This window comes from Megalops cyprinoides, chromosome 13 (assembly GCF_013368585.1).
Source record: "Megalops cyprinoides isolate fMegCyp1 chromosome 13, fMegCyp1.pri, whole genome shotgun sequence".
Lineage (NCBI taxonomy): Eukaryota > Metazoa > Chordata > Actinopteri > Elopiformes > Megalopidae > Megalops > Megalops cyprinoides.
Window position 1 is genome coordinate 31,245,708 of NC_050595.1, and position 22,967 is coordinate 31,268,674.

Genomic DNA, 22,967 nt, shown 5'->3' on the forward strand with positions numbered 1-22,967 from the left:
TGTTCTTAAGATGTGTTGAATAGTTTAATTTATTTTTTGGCATTTTGTACAAAAGAGTCTATTTTTGTTAGAGATTCAAGTAAATTGTGAACTTTTCTGTTTGTAGATCAGCATCAATACAAGGGTGTATATGAGACTGGTCATATACACATGACTGGTGATAGGTGATAAACGTGTAATTGTCAACCAGATCACAAATTACTGCAGCATGAATAGCACTACACAGATGTGTCCTACATCATCATCTTTTGAAGAACATGATCAGGACTGAAGTGAAGGAAACATAACCAGGCTGAGCTACACAACAACAAAAGATGTGATGGCTAAATTCTTTCTGGGTATGCGAGCACTTCCCCCATTTCACACTTGTGTGGACTGCATGAGGCTATCCTGAAAATACAGATATTTTCCAGAGTCAGGAGATCTAGAAGGAGGGATGCGGTGATGTTAAAGCTGAAAGCTGTCCTCAGGGCTGATTGATGCTTCTCGCTGTGAGCACAGCCATAGTTATCACGTGAACAAAATGACGTAACGGCATCCATAACGGCCAGTTGCATAGAGGATTGCGCTGCCTGTTGCACATCTCCCAGACTTCATAATGATGTGAGGGCCTACACTGTCGACCGCAAGATGGCCACGTTCAATGATTGATTTGCTGAAGTGGCCTGAGGTGTTCCCTGGCTACACTCTTTTTGTTGCTGTCCTGAAGTGTTGAAACACGCAGTTGCTACGAAAACACAATAAACACATATATGTCCGCATCCACATTTGAAGCAGAAACCCGCCTTTACCCCGATAGGTGAAATGTCAATTCTGGTACACGAGAGACGAAGCTTTAGTTGATATGAAATCAGTTGATATATGTTTCCAAGTGATGACTTAAAAAAATTAGGCTTAGGACCTGCTCTTCCCAGAACAGATGTTCTCCCACTTCTGCTTAAAGGGTCCTCTTTGCAAATAGTACCTAGTGAGAACACAAGAGAAGGACAGGTTGGAAGCTTGCTTCCAAAAAAAGCACAACAGGAAGGGCTGTTTGAGTAGGACATTATGTGAATTGTTATTAACATTATAATTTCCCAGAACTCATCTACACATGTTTGCAACAAAGCTCTTTGGCTTTACAGTGTCCAGGTGGACACTAAAAAAAAGTCAACTGACAACTTGTTCAAGACTTAAAGGGGGGGGTTCCTGAATATAAATACGGTATAAAGAATATGAAATGGGCGTTACAGTATTTCCTCCCAGAGTAGATTTTTTTGAAGTAATTTTTTTTTTAATCTCAGAGAAAAAGATTTTTCATTTCCATTGAAATCTGTCATTGCATCATTCAGTTACTGATTACGGGGCATCAACAGTCAGTTGAGCTGAATGGAAGGTACGTTATTGCTGCTTGTGTGTTAGGAGGTATTCACACTGCAGCTTTGTTCTGAATGAATGAACATAGTATAGTTTGTTTAACACTTGTGATTCTGTCCTTTTGGGATGTGAATTGTGATAAACTCAAAGGAAGCACCCCAAGGTGTCCTGTCAAGGTGGTCTTTGTCTGACAGTAAAGCTTGGTACACAACATATGGTAAATGTTTTTTGTGAAGGTGAGGTCCTGGTTCTTGACAGCCATAAAACCAGAACCTCACCTTTTACATGTCCATACATGATATTCAGCTTGGGTTTGAATAAGACATTCATGTCTACAAAATCAGTTTTGAATAAATATGCCAGAAGTACTGTGTCAGAGCATAATGCTGTTAAACCACCAGCCTGTAGATGAGTTGGCTTTTATGGTGATGTTAGGTTGTGCAGATGCAGTAGCTACAGCAAGTGAACTCATTGACAAGAAGGCTTCACTTGACATCAAACCTTCAGTCTTAAAATGCACTGAGAACATTTACCTTTTTGAACACTAGTGGACCAGGCCCAGCGAAAACATGGGAGAAAAGCCCGAAAGCAAACCATTGACAGAGTTCCTAACATGCTTGGTACGTTTACATCTCTGCAAGCGTGAACATCGTGCAAATTGATACATTCCTTTCAAGCTAACTGAACCGTGCTACAGTATTTGAGACAAATACAGTGCAAAAAGGCCCTCAGTCTGTAATTCTTGATTGGAGCACGTCAAGCTCACACGTAATGCACACTAACCGTACGAATAATACTAGTAACAGGCTTTCATTTCTGCACGGATACATTATTAGCAAGCAATCCTAGCTATATTACTCTGCTCTTCTATCTATCATAAGCATAACAAACACATATCCAGTAAATAAATTGGTAATCAATAACAAAACCATTTACATTTGGATTGCATTTCAAAATGTTTCAGTTGTACCTTTCTTATAATTGTTACTTTAAAGTTTATATAAGAGTAGCTTTGGTGTGTAGACTGAATAAGAAGGGTGGGTAAATTGCATTATACAGTCATATGTGTTAAGCTTCAATGCGTGTGCATGTGTTTGTTACATACACACATACACAGGCATATGTTCGCACATGTTGTTCCTACATTAAACCTTTGGAAGACACTGTGGGACACATTCTGTCTGTAATGTGTCATTATTAAAGTAAAGTACTCAAAAACAGTGGCTTCCATTCATACCACAGGGAAATGTATATTGCACAACTTTCTTGCAATGTTTTGGTAACATTGTTGCAATGTGATGACATTTTACAAAAGTATTTTGTACCCAGAATCTCAGTGCGTGTCTCAATTTGTGCACCTCTGTGTGCTTGAAAGTATGTGTTCCATCAATCTAAACATTAAATTGTAAAACCCATAAATGTTTCCTGGTAGAAGTTATATGAGATGGCTCTGTCAGTTATGGGCATGTGGCTTTTACGATAGCGTTTCTTTTCTTCATTATTATTCATTTTATAAACTTTTGTGAAATGGATGTAATATAAAACTTATGTTGTGTTTGTTTTTACATAATTTGTAAAGTGTAAATACATTTTCCCTTATTAAATGCAGCTTCTGTAAGTAACCATCACATGACTTGTGTGCTTGAAAGGGTGTGAGTTTGGGGTGAAGTCTGAAATTTACAGAAAAATAATGTCACTACAAATTAATTACCAATGAGCTGTTCCCATGTTGCAATGGTTGTTATATTTGATCTGTGCCACTAGATGGCTACAATATCATTCATTCCACCAAAGTGTTATTGTAGCTCATTGATAACAAATGTTGCTACTCTACTAAATTACATTAGCAGTAGTTTCACGCTTTAACAAAATTTGTTGTGAATAACTTAATACGTGCTTAATTTACAGTGTGGGTGCTCATAGGCAGAAATGGAATCAGCTTTGGTGGGGTGAGACTGATGTTGTTCTCAGCTGGACTCATAGACCAGTCACACGTCCCCCTGGAGCCATTTCATCCACGTCAGTCTGTGAAAACTGAAACAAAGCATATCTTCGTTACAGCTGATTGTAGAGATTGTGTGTGTGTGTGGGGGGGGTGACCTCCTGCCCTCATGAGGTTCACTGAAGCAAAACTAATCATTAGGAAAAACTGGGGCTTAAATATGTAGGTGAGATCCAATCACACGTAAATGCACCATGTGCTTATGTTCCACAGATAATGCAGTTCGCCCGGCTGCCTTCTCCACTGGGGCCTCTGACCTCACTAGTGAGGGCCACATGGCAACATGGTGAATTAGGAATATTTGATCATGCTCATCAATTTTTCATCATGTTCATCATTTTTAAGACATATTCCAAAAAAAAGATCACATTCATACATACCCTTATCCAGGGGGATCCAAATGGTTGGAACAAGTACCTTGACAGCAGTGACCCACCCCGCACACCAGCCTATGACCCTTTTACGACTCGAGTGCTGCCTTACCTTACCTGCAGTGCTGTGGGGAGGACAAAGCAGTAGTGGTAAAATACATATCCATGAAACATCAAATGGAAAGGACTTGTTTTTGTCTAAATGGCAGTTAAAAGCAGTCTACAGTATGCATTTCATTCTAATATCATTGCTAATTAATTACCAATACATTTCTGGTATAAAAGACATTTTAAACCAACACTTTAGTATGTGAATTTGTAAAGCAGCATGAGAGATCTAACAGATTTTGAAAGACGTCAGATAGTTAGTACCTGAATTGAAGGCGCCTCAGTCACAGAAATGGCAAAATTATTTAATGTGTCAAGGTGAACAGTGTTGAACATCATGGCATATTGCAAACAAGGAAATACTTTATTAGGAAAGTGGTTTCAAGTTCAAGCTCACCAACAGAGAAAGAGAGACACTTACCAGGATAGATAAAAAAAAAAAAAAACATTAATGTTTCCATGGCCTTGGGAATCACCACAGAACTGAATCTATTACTCAGTCAACAAGTTTCAACATCGTGAGCTTCACTACACTGATATGGTAGAGCTGCCATTTGGAACCTGCTTGTTACCAAGGTCAGTGCACAACAATGCTTAACCTGGTATAATGAGCATAAAATCTTTTACTGTTTTTCCTATATCTGCACATGTTTACATTTAGAGAAAACCAAAGTAATTCTTCAGCTCACATTGTCTTTTCCTAACTGTTGAGTGTGGTGTTGGATCTTTTATGGTATGGGCAGCCATCTTGTGTGAGTCATGGGTCTTATTATTACTCTGAATGGGGAATTCCAGGCAAGCCATTTTAGGCAACCAGGTGCATTCATGAATAAATATTCATATATTGTTTGGTGTTTCCATTGTTTTGTCCACCTCCTGTACATGTGTGTATTCTAAGAGTACCAGTGAAACATAGTCTGAAGAAATCTCACAGTTCAACAAACACTTCACTCTGGTTCATGAATTATCATTTCGAATCATGATACACAATTGAATTTGCCTTTGCAATATCCCCTATTCCTCGTCCCTTAAGGACAGTAAGGATTTTCTCACTTAAAAACTCACAGATAAATACAAATAAATTACAGGTTATCATTAGAATTTTCAAGCCATCATTGAAGTATGGTGATGTCTGTGAGATTGTGCTTGCTCTAAAACAGAAAAAGACTGCTTCTTTGACCTTGATTTGTTCCCTGGATTGGGGCCATTATGCCTTGTAAAATGGGGGTATGGAAATGCCATGACCTTCAATCAGGAGGTCATTACAACTAGGCAATTCCTGCTCTCTACAAAATCTAGGATGGCAATAATGACAAATAACTGATAATTGTATATTCATTGTGAGGCCACACTATAGTCCACATAGTATTTTTGTATAAGTATGTAAACGTTACACATTGGTACACTGTGAGTCATGTAGTGTCAGAGCAGCACAGCCAAAGTCTTGTTGCTTATCCTGAAGATGAGGAATATTGGCTTAAGTAATTATAACATTATTGAAGACTACACACCCCTGCTGTTTTGAGCTTAGAGTTTCTGACTCCTTCCAAAATTGCAATGGCAACAGCATGCAACATTTTGGAAATGATTTTTAATATATTTTTAATTCCCGTTAATGAGGTTCTTTGAATATTAATTTAAAAAAGCATGCACAAATGCTTTGAATGGGATGAGTAGACATCTTCATTAAATAATGGTATTAAACTGGATTATAATTAGCTAAGCGACAGATTGCTAATTCATCTTTAGCACATTACCACATAAAATTTCAATGAAAATGACAGATCCAGTGAGCCCTATAATCACAGGAATTGAAACATAGTATCAATCTATTGAATTCCATAAAATCCATCTTGATGTGTGGTATATGATAGCTAATTTTATGAACTATCACCAGCCCAGCACCCGCACCTGGCCTTATGACTGCTAGATATGTATGTGTGTGAGGTAGATTATAACACTATGCAAGTCTAAACTGTTGTCTGTCTATAGGAAATCTGTAAATGGAATGTGACAATATTTCCCTGCTCTTTCTCTGCAATGTCACCTGGGCCAGCAACAAAATCAAATCCAAATCAAGCTCCCACCAAATCAAAATCTGCAGAAATTTACAAATATTATAGGGTGTTTAGTCTCCAGTGGGTACCTTATGTACAGCACACTCCAAAAAAAGGAGAATCAATACCTAAATGCATAGGTTCACAGCAAGCTCAATCACTCACTGACTTCTGATTTGACAGTGTTCCTTGGCACCCCATACTGTGCTACAGTACATTATTATGACTGCCTTCCGCCACCACCTTTGGTTCTAAACAGAACTGGGACAATAGTTACTCAATGTAACTTCCAGGTATCCGCAGATGAGGGGTCAACAAAATATGTGAATAAGCTGTTTCCATGGTTACCAGGCACTGGGAGGAGGAAATAGGTCAATCAATGCAGTTAACAGTTGGGCCACAAAATCAATTGAAAGGGCAGTAACTCACCCGTTGGACAACGTTTCGGGTTAAACTGAAAAGCGCTGTCCATTCATTACATTGACCAATGATAAGCTAACACATACAATTTAACATACATACATACATACGTACATATATGGCCATTGAATTGCGGGGCCTTTAATGTCATTATACTTAGACTGCATACATATAATGTCAATATTTAAGAAGTATCAAACCAGCAAACCGTGAAAACAACGATTGTGATCAGGTTATTTAAATTATTAGCACCTCGTTAGAAATGCTACAGCATTTCTCCAGCAAAGCGTCGTCACATAGTAAGGATGTCAAGCGGAATATATGTTGTTTTCCCCAGTTGGGAGACATCAGGCTTCTTGATTATATGACTGCAGACAGTCTGCTCTGAGGAAATGAGACGCGCGCTCCTCACCTCCGCCGTCTTCCCCCTCCCTTACTCCGGGTTTCGTATCTCAGCATCAGTGTACGAGTTACTACTATCGTTGGAGCTCACGTATGGAGGAATAGGGGCACGGAATGGCGGATAGAGAGAAGAGAAAACCCCCTGAAAAATCACCCGCGTCCCCGTTTCTAGGCTTGCAAATAGTCTCTCCTCCCAATTTCAGGTAAGGGAATATCGAGTGGAAAAGGACTGCGCATGATGTTTATGTTAACCGGATGCGCCGGTTAAGGGATTGGATCTGTAGAAGGCTGCAGTTGTCAGATTGGCACTGCAGATACAGAGCAACGTTGGGGCTTGTTGATGTTGCTGCGTTGAAGACAGGTTGTCGCTCTTCTATTGAAAGTAATGAGTACACTGTAATGATGGCATACTCTTGGCGAACAGTTTTGTTTGTTGCGCTTCTTTTGTCACATGTAAATTGAAGGGCGTAGTCTGTGTCCCCTAAGGTGAAGCTCATGAATAGCTTACATCTCATTCTTTGTGAAGTGCACAATAAAATGGTTACAGAATGTGGTCATTTTGGTTCTGGGGAGGTGCCAGAATTTTATTTAGAAAGTACTTACTGGGGAACTGCGTTTTCATTTGAAATAGAAAATTAGCAACTTTAGATCAAATCGACATTTTACAATTGCTAGAACAAAATGCTTTTTTGTATATGTATGGCTCTCTTGTATGTTGTTAGTAAAGTATAGATGCATGAGATAAGCTTATCTAAAATGGAAGACAAGATTCGACAGTTTCCACTGACAGTATTCCTATACAACAATTCCCCAACAGATAACCAAAACATAGCTTTAAGTATTACCATTTTAAGAGCAAAAATTTTTCAGTTCCACAGTTCCATATGATTTTTATACTCTGATATATAGAACAAAGCTGGAGATTTATTCTCTCTCTCTCTCTCTCTCTCTCTATATATATATATATATATATATATATATAGAGAGAGAGAGAGAGAGAGAGCTAAAAATCCAGATAATTTACTACCCTGTTTATGTGTTATATGTATGATAAACCAATTGGTAAATTTTGAAAAAATGACTGCAAAAGTCTTACTACTTGAGTGGTTTGAGACAGGCAAAGCATAGGGACTGCAGTGCACCGCTTCTGATTCTTGCAAACTGCAATTATTGCAAACTATCAGAATGCAGCAAAGTAATCACATATGAATTTAAACACTCACATCATCACCTTTCCACAAGTAAGCACTTCTAAAAAAGTCCACTGATTTAGAATTAAAGATTATACTGTAGCCTGATGCTGATGTTGCCATTTGTTGTCTTCTCTGGCTAAGACAATTCAACTATTTCACTTACCTATGAGTACAACCAAAGGTGTAAATGTGTTAAACATATACAGACTACAGCATTCAGAGTGTTATGCATGTGTCTGCTCTTGAGCAGGGTATCTACTGTGCAGATACGGGACAGGGAAAGGTGTGAAATGAATAATGCTCTGTTAGAAGGATTGCAGTTGGCCTGCCAGGTGAGGGGCAGAATTGCAGCACCTCTTCTCAAAGTGTCCCATGGGTGCTCGGAAATGCAGTGCATTGTAAAAATTCACGTTTTTTGCGCACACATCCTGCTGTTCAAGCAGAACTGGCCCAGGTCCTGCAGTGTTTCAGTTGGTGGATGAAGATACACCCAGCAATTTAACCCCCCCCCCCCCCATATGGATAACAGTGGTGGATTTTGGTGAACGCTGCATAAACTGGGCATCCTCTCTGACTGTGGGCTAAATAAAATCTAATTCAGCTGTAATGATATCAAAAGTAATGCTATTACTATTGTGCAACCAAGATGGCCTGGGCACATTTTTTAAAGATGGAAGCATGAATGGTATAAATATAAATATTGTAATAATCAGTAGTAAAATTACATCAGCATTCACTTTTCTTTTATACTTCCATAGTTCTTTTAATATTGTTAGAGCTGGATTGATTTTTTCACACAATCACAGAGAATGTGTATGTACTTCAGAGTTTGAGTATGTGTTTTAAGGCTTCTTAATATTCTTCTGTCCCACACAACAGTTTCCTAAAATGTTGTCCTGGAGAGGATGGCAGCAATCAGTTTGCAGGAGGTAGTGCTGTACATTCTATTTGCAATCTTGTAATTATTATTGGGTTTATTAGAAGGAGGCCCAACATGACCTGGTCAGAATCCAGCACATGACAGATGGATGCCTTGCTTCCTGCTTGTTGATTCCAAATATCATCCCCTCAGGACCATTTCCCTTCTTTTTATGTTTTCTGCTCTTAAGCCTTTCCGGAATAATCTGCAGAAACTCCCAGCACCTCCTGAGCTGGCATGGTCCCTTAGAGAGACGTCTGTGGCGTCTCTTTTATTCACACCCCTTTGTGCGGTCAGCATCAGTAAAACGCATAGCGGACCTTTGCTCTCCACAAACGCAAACAGAACTTCTAATGAAGGCATGTGCTGAAAGCCAGAGCTGTATGAGTTTTCTTAATCAAGGGTTGTCATCCTGCTGATAAATGAACATCCAAGACGAGGAATACTAATGGGATCTGCGCTGGCACCACAGATCCTTTTTGCCGAGGCCCTCTAACAGACAACCTGCCTATTTGTGTGTTGTATGTTCCAGATCATTTCTGTGAGTGTGCATGTGTGAGTGTGTGTGTGTGTGTGTGTGTGTGTGTGTGTGTGTGTGTGTGTGCGCGCGCAGGTGTGTCAGCAAGTGAAATCCTCGAACGTGGAGCACCTCAGTATACATGAGGTAAACTCCCAGCAGAATGAATGCTTATGCTAAATGTTTATCAATTATGCTAAATGCTTATAACAAATTTTAGCTCTAGTGTTTTCCTGGAATCTCATATTGAACAACCAGGGGGTCAGGAAGAGGCAAGAACAGTGAGGTTTGGTAAGCAAATGTGGTTGTGTTGAAATCAGCAGTATGTTTAAGCCTTTGCAGACTTCTTTAGGAACCCAAATCACATCTGTGTCCAACTGCAAATCCCCAAATTAAGGGAGCACAATGCTATTTGCTTGGTTGGTGGAACACTGCTGTGTCTCCACCAAAGCAGATTTTCCCCTTTGTTGCAAACGTTGTATGGAGGGCACAGATTAATCTCTGGGGATTGCTGTATTTCTTACTCAGTGTGATCTTATAGAAGCTTAGAGACTGCTGGCTAAACTGATAAAGAAGTGTACAGAATAGAAGAGAGAACTCTCCTTTTTCCTCCTCTGAGGAATCGAGTATGGCAGGTAGTCACCAATAAACCCTCATCAAATAGATTCGTTGAAACTTGCTTTTCCTTTGAAGAAATGCTTTGAACAGCCAGCACCCATTTTTTAGATGGTTTGATAGTATGCCTTAAAGTGTTTGTTTGAGAAAGAAATCTCCATGGCATTTTGTAACACACTGCAGTCTAAATGGTTGTGAATATAGGAAAATATTTTATGTATTACAATGGTTGATCTGCATTTTCAGTGAACTGCACAGTACCATCTCTTTCTCTCTCTTTGACCCCTTTCTCTCCCTCCCTCCCTCTTGTTGGTAGAGGAGGGGCTGGTGTTTCAAAGCAACCTCATAAGACTGAGGATTTAAAGCTTTGTGGTTAATTGATTGTTCTTATTCTCAGCAATGGTACTCTCATATCTCAAACACAAGGACTCTTAGCCTGCGTGGGGAGAAGCAGTTGAATACCTGCAAATAGTAAACTTGCAGCATCATTTGGTCCTTCACACTCAGTCATATGTGGTACCTAAATATAAACATTGGAGGGAAAAAATATTCAGTGAAGATGAATTTAATCTCGACTGCAGTGGTCCAGATGCCCATCACAAGACTAAAGATGCAGCCATAATATATAAGAATCAAGCATAATCCAACAAATGACTTGAGGGGCACTCAGGCCCTTGTGATTCTTAATAATCCTACAGATTAAACAGGCAGAGCATGCAACGATTTGTCTTTGTCAGATACTTTACAAACTGCATTACTCCCCTGTATATGTGGATAACTCTACTAGTGCAAGCTGCCAAAGCGTACTTTACCAGCAGATGTAGATACTACTCACTAGCTTTATTATTGCCCTCCACAGGGATTTGTCTTGTAGCTGGGCTGTACCCAGAGTACAAATGAGAAACCTGTGAACTACAGTAAGCTTGATTTGATTAGATGTCCTACATTTCACCCTTTAAGCCCCACTTGATTTAGGTTATCTCTATAAAAGATGAAGATTTACATAAACCTCTTAATGACATTTCCAACCATTGTTACAGAACGTGCTTTCATCATTTTTGTTATTGAGCTATTTAAACTGAGCCCTTTGCAGGGAACTCATGCTCTTATAAACAGTAGCAGTTCTCAAGATAATATTTCATGATACATCCTGCAGCAGACCTCATTCTCTACTCTCGGCTGTCCTTTCCAATTAGGTTTCCAGTCAGTCATTAGTGTCAAAGCAACACCACTTTGCAAGACAGACCTAAGCCATACCTCTCTGTATTTTCAAATGAGCACATAGGCAGTATTGAGTTTTATCTATTCAGGAGCTACACAGAGATATGAGTATGGAGGCTGAGATGCTTTTATCTCATGTAATTTAATATTTGAGGACAAATGGACTGTTTCCCAGCACAGTAAAAATGATTGCTTATGGCTCGGCCGCTGAGAGTAATTTTCTCCATTGCAGAGGCTGGTGGGCTGAACCAGCAGCTCTCCACCAGCCATCAGTGAGCGTGTTTCTCTCCTTCTGTCTCCTTCCTGATTCCTGTGTGAGCGGGCTGGCTCTTCCCACTCCTTTGATTGGAGGTAGTATTGATACCTGTGTGAATACCAGACAGCTGACAGGCCTCCCTGCTGTGTTTACAGGGGGTGCTTAAGCGCTTGGTGTGCTTGTTGTTTCACTTGACCAGCCACGCACAAGCATGGCCTGCAGGTCCGCGTCAGGCAGCTGTGACATGGGAAAAGATTGGCTGCAGGTCATAAGGCTCTGTACTTTACCTCCCATTGAACTGACTTTGGTACCTGTCTTATGTCGGGATAACATAAGGTAAAATATGAGTAAATAAGAAGGAATGTGTGAGAGCTCTTTTCATGTCTCCCCTTAAAATATAAAATGAGCAGATCCCAAAATAAGGGCAAGAGGCACTTGTAGCGATATGGGCATCTAATAAAATGGATTAAATTTAGGGACTGAATGTGCACCAAGCCATAAAGGCTGATGTTGGCCAACCTCACTTTGCTTGAAAGGAAACTGTGTCAGGTCCTTCGTTATGACTCTCTCCAGTGTTATCATGAACGTACATGTCCACACACCATTTCCTGGGAGCAGTACAGCACTAGCTAGAGTTAAAGCATTCATGATGCCCCCCAAAGGAGCTGTTGTGTTCCTCATGACCTTTGACATGACCTTTCATGTCAGTTTGTATGACCGTTTGTGTTGTTTCCTTGACAGCAGGAAAATCATGTGACAAACGTGATGAAGGGATCTTTGTAATGAATCGGTAACAATTTGGGCTGGGAATCTGTTGTCACCATAGACCTCACTCAGAAGAGAGACGTCACATGTCCTGTTGCTGTGGTTACAGATTTCTCATTATCTTAGGAAAGGGACAGTCATTTTTTTACAGGGGCTGTGTGGCTAATGTGCCTGTCTGCTTCCTGTCAGCCCCGCTGCTTAAGTGGCTCTAAGTGATGTGAAAAGACCATTGGCGTGGCAGATAGCATAAAAAGAGCGCAATTTGTATCGCTCATGATTTTACCCTCTGCAAAGAGGAGAGATGGCCTGAATAAGGAGAGGTGGAGGGTATTATGGGAGCAGATGTCAGAGATTGGACAGTGCAGAGTGCAGTGGGATGACCATCCCATGGTTTAAAAGGTCCTTATCGAACCTGATTTGGTCTGTCAGGAACTCTCCACCTACAGGGTATAAGGCTCTGTACTTTTAAAGGAGCTGGGCCGGATTCCACGCCACGATCCTTAAAAGGTCATAGCTTGGATTATGAAGCTCAGAGGGGACCTGACATCACTGCCCTCTCTACTGCCTGTATGAAACTGTGACACTTTCAGTGTGCTGAGGGGCTGGGCGAAGTCCATCCTGCAAACCATTCATAGCTTCATTGCTGATAATCTACAGGGAAATGCATTTCCAATAATTACTTAATAAATCTTGATGTTATGTGAATGCTCTGTGGGAATATTTGCAGACTCAACCCTCACCCCCATCTTTCCCCGAAGTGCTGTGTGAAACTCCAGCTACTGTACTTTTTATGTAAATTTGCAGAGCTTCCCTGCTGAGAGATCTGCATTTCGTTATCTCTTGTGCCTTTGGGAAGGAAGAGGAATTAAATGAATGAAACCCCAGTTATTTTATGCAGAGCTATTATGATGTCCTACGTGAGTAGTGATTTGAGAGAGAAAAGCTTTTCTTTATCCTGATTATAGTAATTGATCAGTTCTCCCATAATCAAATTTTGCACATAATCTAATACTGTCCCATCCTCAGTCCTAGGATTCGTATTGTGTTTGGGCTGCAGACAATGTTGTCTCAGGTCTCTCTGATACAGGGAAGTGGATTAGAGCTTGGATTGGTCTGTGGTTGGTTTGATGGAGACCTCTGCTGGGACTGTTAATGGAAGCACAGAGCATCTCTTTTCACCCTGGTGTCATCCAATATTTATTGCTACAGTGTCATCTGTCTGAGGTATGTGACTCTCTATTGGCCTAACCCAGCCAGGGGTGTGGTGATGAGAAGAGGACTCGCAGAAATCATGGGAGGCTCTGATTATTCAGTGTCAAGGCTGCCACTGACATTTAATCTCAGCTGCTCCATGGTCTTCCGGTGTAAGGCAGTGACACTCTGTATCCACAGATAAGATATTGAAATTATGGGTTTTCCTGCAAGTAAGTTATGCTACAAACATGCGTAAGCACTTGTGTAATCAGTGGAGATGAAACACAGAGCATGGATTATTTTTGGTAGTGTGAGGTAATTCTGTATGACAGGGAGCCAATATTATATTACACTTTTTGGCTAAAAGAATTCTTTTTCCTATGAAAGATATTCTGTATCTTAATTTCCATTCTGCTATGCATAATGCTAAGAGAGCCATCACATAGAGCAAGACTAACCGAATTTGGTGGCTGTGACTGAGATTCACCCACCAAATCCCCTGCATATTCCCTGGTGCGTGTTAAATTACAGCAGAAGTATGTGCGGTAATGTAATACCCATTATCCTGTGCCGCCATGTACAGTGATTTGCAGTTGAGAGTAAACCTACATTTTCTGGGATGTAATTTATTTGCTCAGCAAACTTCCAGACACTATGTTTTTATTTTACCCATTTACTCAGATCTGTAATCTTTACTTACATCTTTCATGATGCAGTTCAGGCAAATTACTATACTCGCCACTCCACTGTGCTTGCATTGGTGCCATCGTTTGCCACTTTTTTCAGATTGATCAAAAAAAAAAAAATTATAACTGATATATAACTGGTATGCTTGTTTCATTCTAAGTGATATCAGTAATGTCATCAGCATGGTTTCCATAGAGATGCAGTGATAGATGTGTGTGTGTTGTGCAGTTCAACAGCAGGACGAAGAAAGAAGATATGTTTTAAAACAAAACGCACAAACAAAACAGACAATTCTGCTACACCTGATCCTCTGAATGAAATCCCAGAGGATTCTGCTGCCTTGATTCTTCCACACAAGCTGCTGAATTTCAGCCCCAGAGCATTGTTATATTTGTATAGCAGTTTCAATCTCTCTGCCTCCCTCCACTCCCTACCTCCACTCTCTTAATAAAACCCCATTCCCTTGGAAATACGCAGTGTGGTTGTAATTGCATTAACCTGAGCACAATTGCATTTTCACTGGATACTTGCTCCTTGGTTTTGATGTGCAGTGCTAGCAGCCACCCTGTGATGGAATGGAGCACTCTAATGTGCACACGGCCAGGTTGATTGATGTCATCAGGGAGGCCCATCTTACATCATCCAGACCAGAGGCAGCATGCTGCAGTAAGGCCTGCTAGACAGGGGCTGCTTCCACTCCAGCAACACCACGCAGTTAGCATCAGCTTTGTATTTTGTGCAGACCATTACTACAGGACTGTGCTTGAGTTTCATTACTTTACAGTACAATTGTTGCAATTTAGCAGACTCTCTTATCCATCGAAATGTCCATAGGTTACAATTTTATGCATTTATAGAGCTGAACATGTTTACAGAGGGAATTGTGGGTAAGTATCTTGCCTAAGGTTATAACATCAGTGTGCCAGCTGGAAGCAACCTTTGGGATATTAGCCCTGCTCTTTACCACTACACCACACTGCTGCCCTTGTCTTATATTGCTTGTTGACTATCACAGCCTTGGTGTTGGTTTGCACTGAGAAGATTTAGAAGAATAAAAAATTCACAATGAAATGGTTCATATAGATGGAAAGGGTAAAACTGAGTCAGCGCATCATCTTACTTTCTATGCATATAGATTATGTTGTTTCTGTTCTTTGATGTTCAGCAGCTTTCCTTGTGCTGTTTGTATGAAAGTGGAGTGTTAATAGGATGAGATGATTTTTTCGGCTTCGCTATGTGCAAATTTACTTTGGCAGCATGTTAGATGCTCTGTTTGCTCTATGTCTGAATAAACAATCTCAGTGCAAATTAGCCATCGGGTTAAATGGCCATGGTCTTGAGTCCTACAACAGGAAAAAGTGGGGTCAGTGTCCCAGTGATGCTGCAACATTCAGGTCACCAATGAAGCACTGCTTACAGTAATAAATGAATTCATGCATACATGCATTTAACTCATGTACTTTTCAGATATTGTCTGTAAGTAATTACTGTTGTGTTGAAAAAGGTAAGCAGTGTGTCACTCCTGTACACTCATGTACTGTCAGGGCTCAGGCAAGGACTCAAGCACAGACACGAGCTTCAGGTTCCAAGAGCTTTAATAAAGACGTCAGGCGAAGTAGCAAAACCGGAATAGGCAGTGTTCGTAACAGGCAGGCAGTCCGTGGGCAAAGCAAGGTCAAAATGGGAACAGGCAGGGTCGGTAACCAGGCAGGCAGAAAATCAGGCAAACAGAGCAAGACAGCAAGCAGAATCAAGGTCGAGGTACAGGCAGGATCAACAACAGCAAGACTTACAGGCAAAAAAAAACCACGGCAGGACCGAAACAGGCAATAAACACTGCAACAATCTGGCAAACAAGACAGAAACAAGCAGGGTTGATATAGGGCTGGGCTGATGAGGTAATGGGAAGCAGGTGTGCAGGCAGGCAGGTGGAGATGATCAGGTGGACGGAGACAGGGCGGAGAGCGGAGCAGGGCTGGAACACAAGGAAAAACAAAAGCACATGGACACAATGACAGATGGGGAGAACAAAAACACAACAGCTAGGGGGCAGGAGTACTGACATGTACACTTTAACTTATTATGCAGTAGCTGTTAACTTATTGTGCAGCATTTATTTTTATATACTTCATCTCATTCCATTCTTATTCCATGTATGTGTCCTGCACTGCTGTTGTTGGTATTCGTTGTTGTCACCTTGACATGTTATGAAAGCACTACATGAGACACTGGAACCAGAGTCAAATTCATTGTATGTGTAAAACATACACATACACAACATAAACATACACATTGGTCAATAAAGTCTGATTCTGATTCTGATATATATACTATTGAACTGAACTGAGTAGCATTGATTAAAATGTATACACTATGCATTGTTCTGAGTAAGGTCTCCAAGTAATTGGAACAGAAAGCATATGTTGTTCAGCATGCTTTTGGCAACTGATCTCTGGCGAAGACGCCATCCAGTCTGAGTATAAATGATCTCCATTCCAGACCTGATCCAGTCCAAAGTGGGAATGTTTTCAAAGCTGCCACAATGAGGTATTTCAAAATGCCACCCCCCTGCCACTGCTTTCCAGCAGTGTTAAGAGAGCCATCTGGATATGCAGTGAATAACGATATTAATGGGGCTTGGCTAGTGAACTTTGCAGTAAGCGCCACCCTGGCCTGAGCATTGAGTGTGGTGGAGGGCTGGGAGGGTCATGCCAATGTATTACTGTTTCCTAACACTAGGGGGTGTCCTGCCTCACTTTGCTTATGCATGCCAAGGGTGTCACATAATGTGTGTGCTTTTGATCTGTAGATGCTGCAAAAAATTAAATAAGATAAAAACACTCAATTATGCTGCATATAATATGGCACTTTTAGTGTCACAAGTTGCTTTGTTGCTATGGTATTTTCATTATTGTTATTGTTTTTATCATCATCATAATCATCATTATCATCATCATCAGCTGTGTGTTAATCATCATTACCAGCTTGAGTGCTGCTAACTGTAATTTTATCATTATTTCATTATTAGGTTTGTCTGTAGAGAATGCTCTTTCTTCATAAACTATTTCAAAACCATCACTCCCTAGCAGAAATCACCGCTGATGGCTGTGATATTGCTGTGACACTTCAGATTTTGCTAGATGGGAAACTTTATGGTCCCATGCTACTAACCTGTACCTTCTGGCCTTGCTGAAAGACCTCCATACCATTTCAGTTCAACACTCTTAAGGATTTCTCAACAGAAAGCAGGGTGAGGTTACAACTCAAGGTTTCTCTATGTGTGTGTGTTTGTGTGCCAACTGAGGAAACCATGAGATTAAATTGCTAGTGGTTTGCACAAAACTGAGTGAGTAACAATTAAAAATCCTTTTTGATTAATGTGTGATATTGTGCATTGGGCCTAATCTCAATACCTCTCCTGGCTACAGCACACTCCCCCACTAAAATGTTACATTTTGCTGATGTCAGTTCATTTTTGATTTACCACATCTATAGCTGTGTCTCCTCAGAGTCATTTGGCATTGCTTTAATTGTATAGCCCTTCTCTGAGCTCAGATTTTTCCCCCCTGCAATGCAGGGGTCCTTTTCAATAGCTTTACCTGTAGTGTTAAGCAGAATCACATCCTGAAAAATACCCCTCTCTGTTCTATACTGCCTGTCACATGAAGCGGTCAGTTTGGGTCTGTGCACTGTAAATTGTCTGCAGCCTCTGACAGTCCTGGGGCATGTGTAGGTCAACGGTGTGTGCGACGCTGTGGCACTGAAGGAGTTAAGGCCGCGGCGCTCTGTCAGTGCTGTGACCTGCCAAGCCACCTCCACGAGGCTTTTCAGCAGCGCCCATGCCGTTGATCACAGCAGCCATCCCAGCATTCCTGCAGGGGAGCGCTGACAGACAGAGGGGGCAACCTGAGCTGGATCGATCTGGACCATTAATAATTGAAGAGGTGAGCTTTTTAGAGAAGGAGCGCCCTCTTCCAAGGCACCGGCTGAGCTTTCACTCATTTTTGCACGTAGAGCAGCACTTTTCCCCTGCACCTCATAGTAATCTCAATGGACCCAGGACAATGGGAATAAGGAAGACATTTTCAGCAAAGGAGAGGAGAGACGCGTTACATAACAGCAGCAGGCATCCTCTCGCGCCGGCCACCCCTGCTTCCTAGATGCAGAGGCTCAGGAAGACCGGATGGCAGTCCGGATAAGGGGCAGCACGCTGATTGCCTTTTAAATCGATCCTGCCTGCTGCCGCCCTCATCCTCGTGGATGCTGCTCATTCTAGCCATGGAGCCCAAGGAGGAAGAGGAGAACTGGATGGAGGACCAGTGGGAGAAATGGTAGGGGGGTGTGTGTTAGGAATCCGCCAGCTCCCAGGCTGCTGTCTCCCATGGAGCAGTGTGACCTTGCATGCATGCCATTCTGCTGACAGCTTGCAGTCTCTCTCTCTCTGCCTCTCTAACGCAGTGTCAGTTAGGGACGTCCTTGAGCATGAGGGAGCTGAATGTGAGCAGGAGAGAGGAAGAAAGGTTCAGAGAAGAACCGACCAGTTCAGCTTTAAAAATAAACTGAGGGGGAGTTGGATCGAAATGACCTGGGGCTTGAGAATGAGTCAAAATGTGCGCAGTCAGATAGAGTGTTGAAAGTTGAATTGGGGTGTTGCTGAGTGCACTGTCACTGACTGTAAGTGCTGCATTGGATAAGTCATTTGAACAGTCTTTGGCAATGTTCTTTAATGCAAAAAATGTAAACAGAAAATGCTCATCTCGAAAGATCATCTTTTTGGTTTGTGAATAATTAAATGCAGTTTTGTACAACGCAATTCAGTGAGCATTAATGACTTAATCAGTCAGAAGGGTATTTGATAGTACTTTATGCAGTGCATGGCGCAAGTACATTAAAGGAGAGCACCATTCAAACACTGAGAGGTTATACATGTAATATGATGTTCCATGTACTTACATGCATGGCTGAATCCACACTGCATGCTGTAAGCCTTTATCTCTTGCTTCATTCGATGACTGAATACTTCAGTCTCAACTACAGATGTAGTTGACAGATCACTTCAATGGGATATGTCTTGCTGACAAAGTAAACTTTTCACTTAATAAGCTGCACATTGATGTTGGTATGCTGACAGGTTTTTCTGCATTCTTCTTGTGTCTTGAAATGATCTGAAAGCTGTCCTTGGGAAAAGCGGTTATTTTTTTCAGCCAGGCTTCGTATTTCTCTGTACAGTGATTAAAAGGTCTTAAAAGGCATCATTGACTAAAGAAGGTGATCCAGGTTCTAGGTTTTCAGTATAGTTTGCAATACGTCCGAATTTACATGGAAACATCAAATTTTCTGCTTTAAATCTGTAACTGGCTGGTGCAGAACTGGCTAATATGAACTGGTATCATATAGATATCCAGTCATAACATTTAGAAATTCAATCCTTAATCGGCTAACCTGCTCAGATTTGTGTTTATAAATAAGGACATACAGTCCTTACAATAAGTGGGTTGGGGCAAACTTATTTTATACCTGTCAGAATGATGTATTCTGTACTCACAACTGTATATCAAATATCAGATAATTCCATAAATTTACAGTTGTGTTATTGTTGTGCTAATTTATTTTCACAATGAAATTACAAATACTGCAGAGCATGGACATTTTATTACAAAATGGTACATCTGTGTTTGAATGTGTGCTTGTATGTAGGACCTGTCCTATGGTAACACTGTTCCTGAGCTGCATCCAAACAGTGGATGACGATCTGTTTGTTTGTTTATGAGGATTCATTGTTTGCAGTTTCCTTTGGATAAGATCAGTTTTCTGGCGTTCCTGCTGAAGGGCGCAGCATGAAATGCAATACTTCAATTTTTCCTTTTAAAACTGCAGATGGACCTGAGCTGTGTCTTGCCCACCAGAATTGTATTGATTTTATAATGCTTTGATTTGTTTTCTTGAAACTGATTTATAAACTTGCAACGCATTTTTTTTAAATGACTTGTGATGGCCTTTTATGTCTGAGTTGCTGAGTCAGTGCACACTTATTAGAGGTCATATAAAGTGTATGCTACTGTTTTTCCCATAAGGCATTAAGAGCTTACTGTGTGTTGTATGTGTTTACTACCCTGTCTGGGGAAATTGTCCCTCCAGCAGTGGATGCTTACAGCAGTGGTAGTGTGCATTGAGCTCCCTCTGGCATAATAATGTCAAAATGATGTTTAAACAACTGTCATTCTGCAACCATGTACCTCCCACACTTAATTTTGGTTAATACTTTCCTTTGAAGTGCATGAAAATAACCTCTAGGGTTTGAGTTTCTCAGAACTCTACCAGTCATGTCATTGGTTGGGTCACCCTATTCTGATCACATGGGCAATTTCCCATTGTCCTTGAACTTGTTACTAGTTCCTCAAGGTTTGATTGATTACTTTAAATGGCCTCATTGGAGCCATTTACAGGAAGCAGAGGAACTGATTTGTTCCTGTAGTCTAAATATTATCAAGTGTGGCATAGCTGTATGAGGAACATTCTAAAACATTCTTCTCATGGTGGGTTTGATTAATGACATTTGAATGCTTATTCATAGAAATAACCAAAAATTAGATTTTAATTGAAATTTCTGTTCTAGACTCACAACACAGATGCATATTTTCTAGCGAATCAACACTATTACCTCAGTAAATATCCATCTGTAAAAGTGGATAACATGTAAAAATTTTAACATATGTAAGTTGCTCTGGACAAGAGTGTCTGCTAAATGCCAATAATGTAATTTAATGTAATGTTGCTTTTTGGGGAATGTTTGAATGTTTGGTTAATGTTTGAATGTAGGCTTTGTTATGATGAAAAAACTCCAGGAATACCTGTCTCTACCTCATACTTTTGATAGCTAAGCAACCAAGTAGCTAACCCTCTCATCAACCAATGTTTTTGCATATTAGGTAGCTAGCTACAGTATGTATGTATCTGACTATCTAACTGTTTAGATGGCTAGCTGTTTAGCTATCTGTGCATTTCCTACATTATAAGTGATACCTTGTTTACGTAACCATACAAGAAATTCAGATTACCTTGTTATATTACTCTTAACAAAAAGTCTTCCTTGTGGATTTCTACTGTTGGAAACGGCAGAATAACACATGCATTCATAAAGTAGTGGTTAAATTTAAGACAAGAACGATCAGGAGGGTTTTGCTTTATTCATCTACAAATCATAATAGACACAAAGTGGAAAAACATAGCCAAGCACCATGCTAGAAAAAAATCAGTGACTTTGTCTTGGGGCTCAGCTCAAAAATCTGACCAAGGGAGCCCAGCTCCCACAGTGTCCTCAGCCTGTCAGATGTGGTTAAACCTCACTCCTTCTGGCTGCTCCTCTGGAGCCCTGGTATCTCCTCTTATAACTCCAGAACATCCAGAACAAGCGCAGCCTTCTTCTTGCTATCGCTCACTGACAGTACAATGGGCACTTTTCTCAGTTCAGTCAAAGATGTATATTGGTGTTTATAATGATTGTGCGTTCATACAAGTCTACTTCAGAACGTGTAAGGACAATACAAGTTAAAGTGGAGTGTTTTTTTTTTTTTGGGGGGGGGGTGGCTTTTGAGTTCATATTTGGTATCTGCCCTCCACAGGTGAAGTACAAATACAACAAATGTGATTGATAATAGCCTGCTAACAGAATTTGCTTTTTAAGTATTATGTGTACATAGCTGGCTAGCTAGATATTTAAATGCATTTAAATGAATGTAGATAAATTGATAATAAATGTTAGTTAGAGCCAGTAGCACAGCATTATGTGGAACATCATTCCCTTAAATCAAATCAACATCCTTGTGACATACTTGCACATTAAGCATGGTATAAGCATGACTGGATTCCACCACAGGACACATGACACCATTGATTGTTTGCTGTTGCTTATGGACAATCGTCTTGCAAACATACACATCTTTCATGATAAATAAAGAACAGATGTATTTAAATATATTGTGTTGCATTTCAGTGCCTTTTGGTTTAAGTGTATGTTTATCCCAGTGTTTGAAGGTCTGAGTTCCAGTGAAAATTCTTTGTACGAGTGGTCTGATTCAGAAGCCCTGGTTCTGTGGACAGCACTGATAATGACCTACTGTATCCTAACTGTTACAGAACATCTGACTTCTGACATCTGACTGACATTATACAGGAATAGAGTGTAACTCCTAGTTATGTAAGACTGGTGAAGTCTCCCTCTTTCTATTAGGATCTTTCTGGATGTAAAGAGAGATGTGGTGTTTTGAAGTGTACCGCCTCACAGAAGCATGATGTGATAGGATCTTTCTACGTGTAAAGAGTAGTCAGGGTGTTTTGGAAAATACAGCCTTACAGTAGTGTGACACTGTGTGCCTTCTCCCTGCAGGCTGACCCACGACATCAGTCTGGATGAGTTTGAGGATGAAGACCTGTCTGAGATCACAGAGATCACAGATGAGTGTGGCATGAGCCTCAACTGCAACAGCATTGACATCACAGTGAGTGCCAGTTCTACATGTGCTCATTGTATCAACAGCCTAAACATGAAAATATGAGGCACTCCATAGCTATGCATTAATTTGATACCACAGCAACATCTCCGAGATTACAGAGGTTTTTGGGAGCTTCTTACTTGTTTCACGCCAAGAATATACTGTGTATCAATTAGGTTTAGGACAGTTAGGTTTATGCATTTCTTATAAAAACAAGAAACAATGTGTATTACTTGTAAAATTAATGTTTTTGCATTTTTACATGAATATGTCATTATCAGTGTGAAACCATGTGAACCAGCATAAACTTATTTTCATACGATAATGGTTGAAGCTGCTTTGTTGGTCATGAATCATTCAGCTCATCATGTGTACATTGATGGTAAACAAGA

General features: G+C 40.5%; 1 protein-coding gene across 1 annotated transcript in view; it reads left to right on the forward strand.

The window, feature by feature from the left end:
* The first annotated feature begins 6,668 nt into the window (after window positions 1-6,668).
* LOC118787693 (C-Jun-amino-terminal kinase-interacting protein 1-like) overlaps window positions 6,669-22,967 on the forward strand; it is a 40,288-nt gene continuing 23,989 nt past the window's right edge. Inside the window, exons 1-2 of the mRNA XM_036543303.1 lie at window positions 6,669-6,919; window positions 22,470-22,581. Of these exons, the coding sequence (XP_036399196.1) occupies window positions 6,831-6,919; window positions 22,470-22,581 (201 nt within the window). The 5' untranslated portion in view covers window positions 6,669-6,830. The remainder of the gene's footprint in view (window positions 6,920-22,469; window positions 22,582-22,967) is intronic.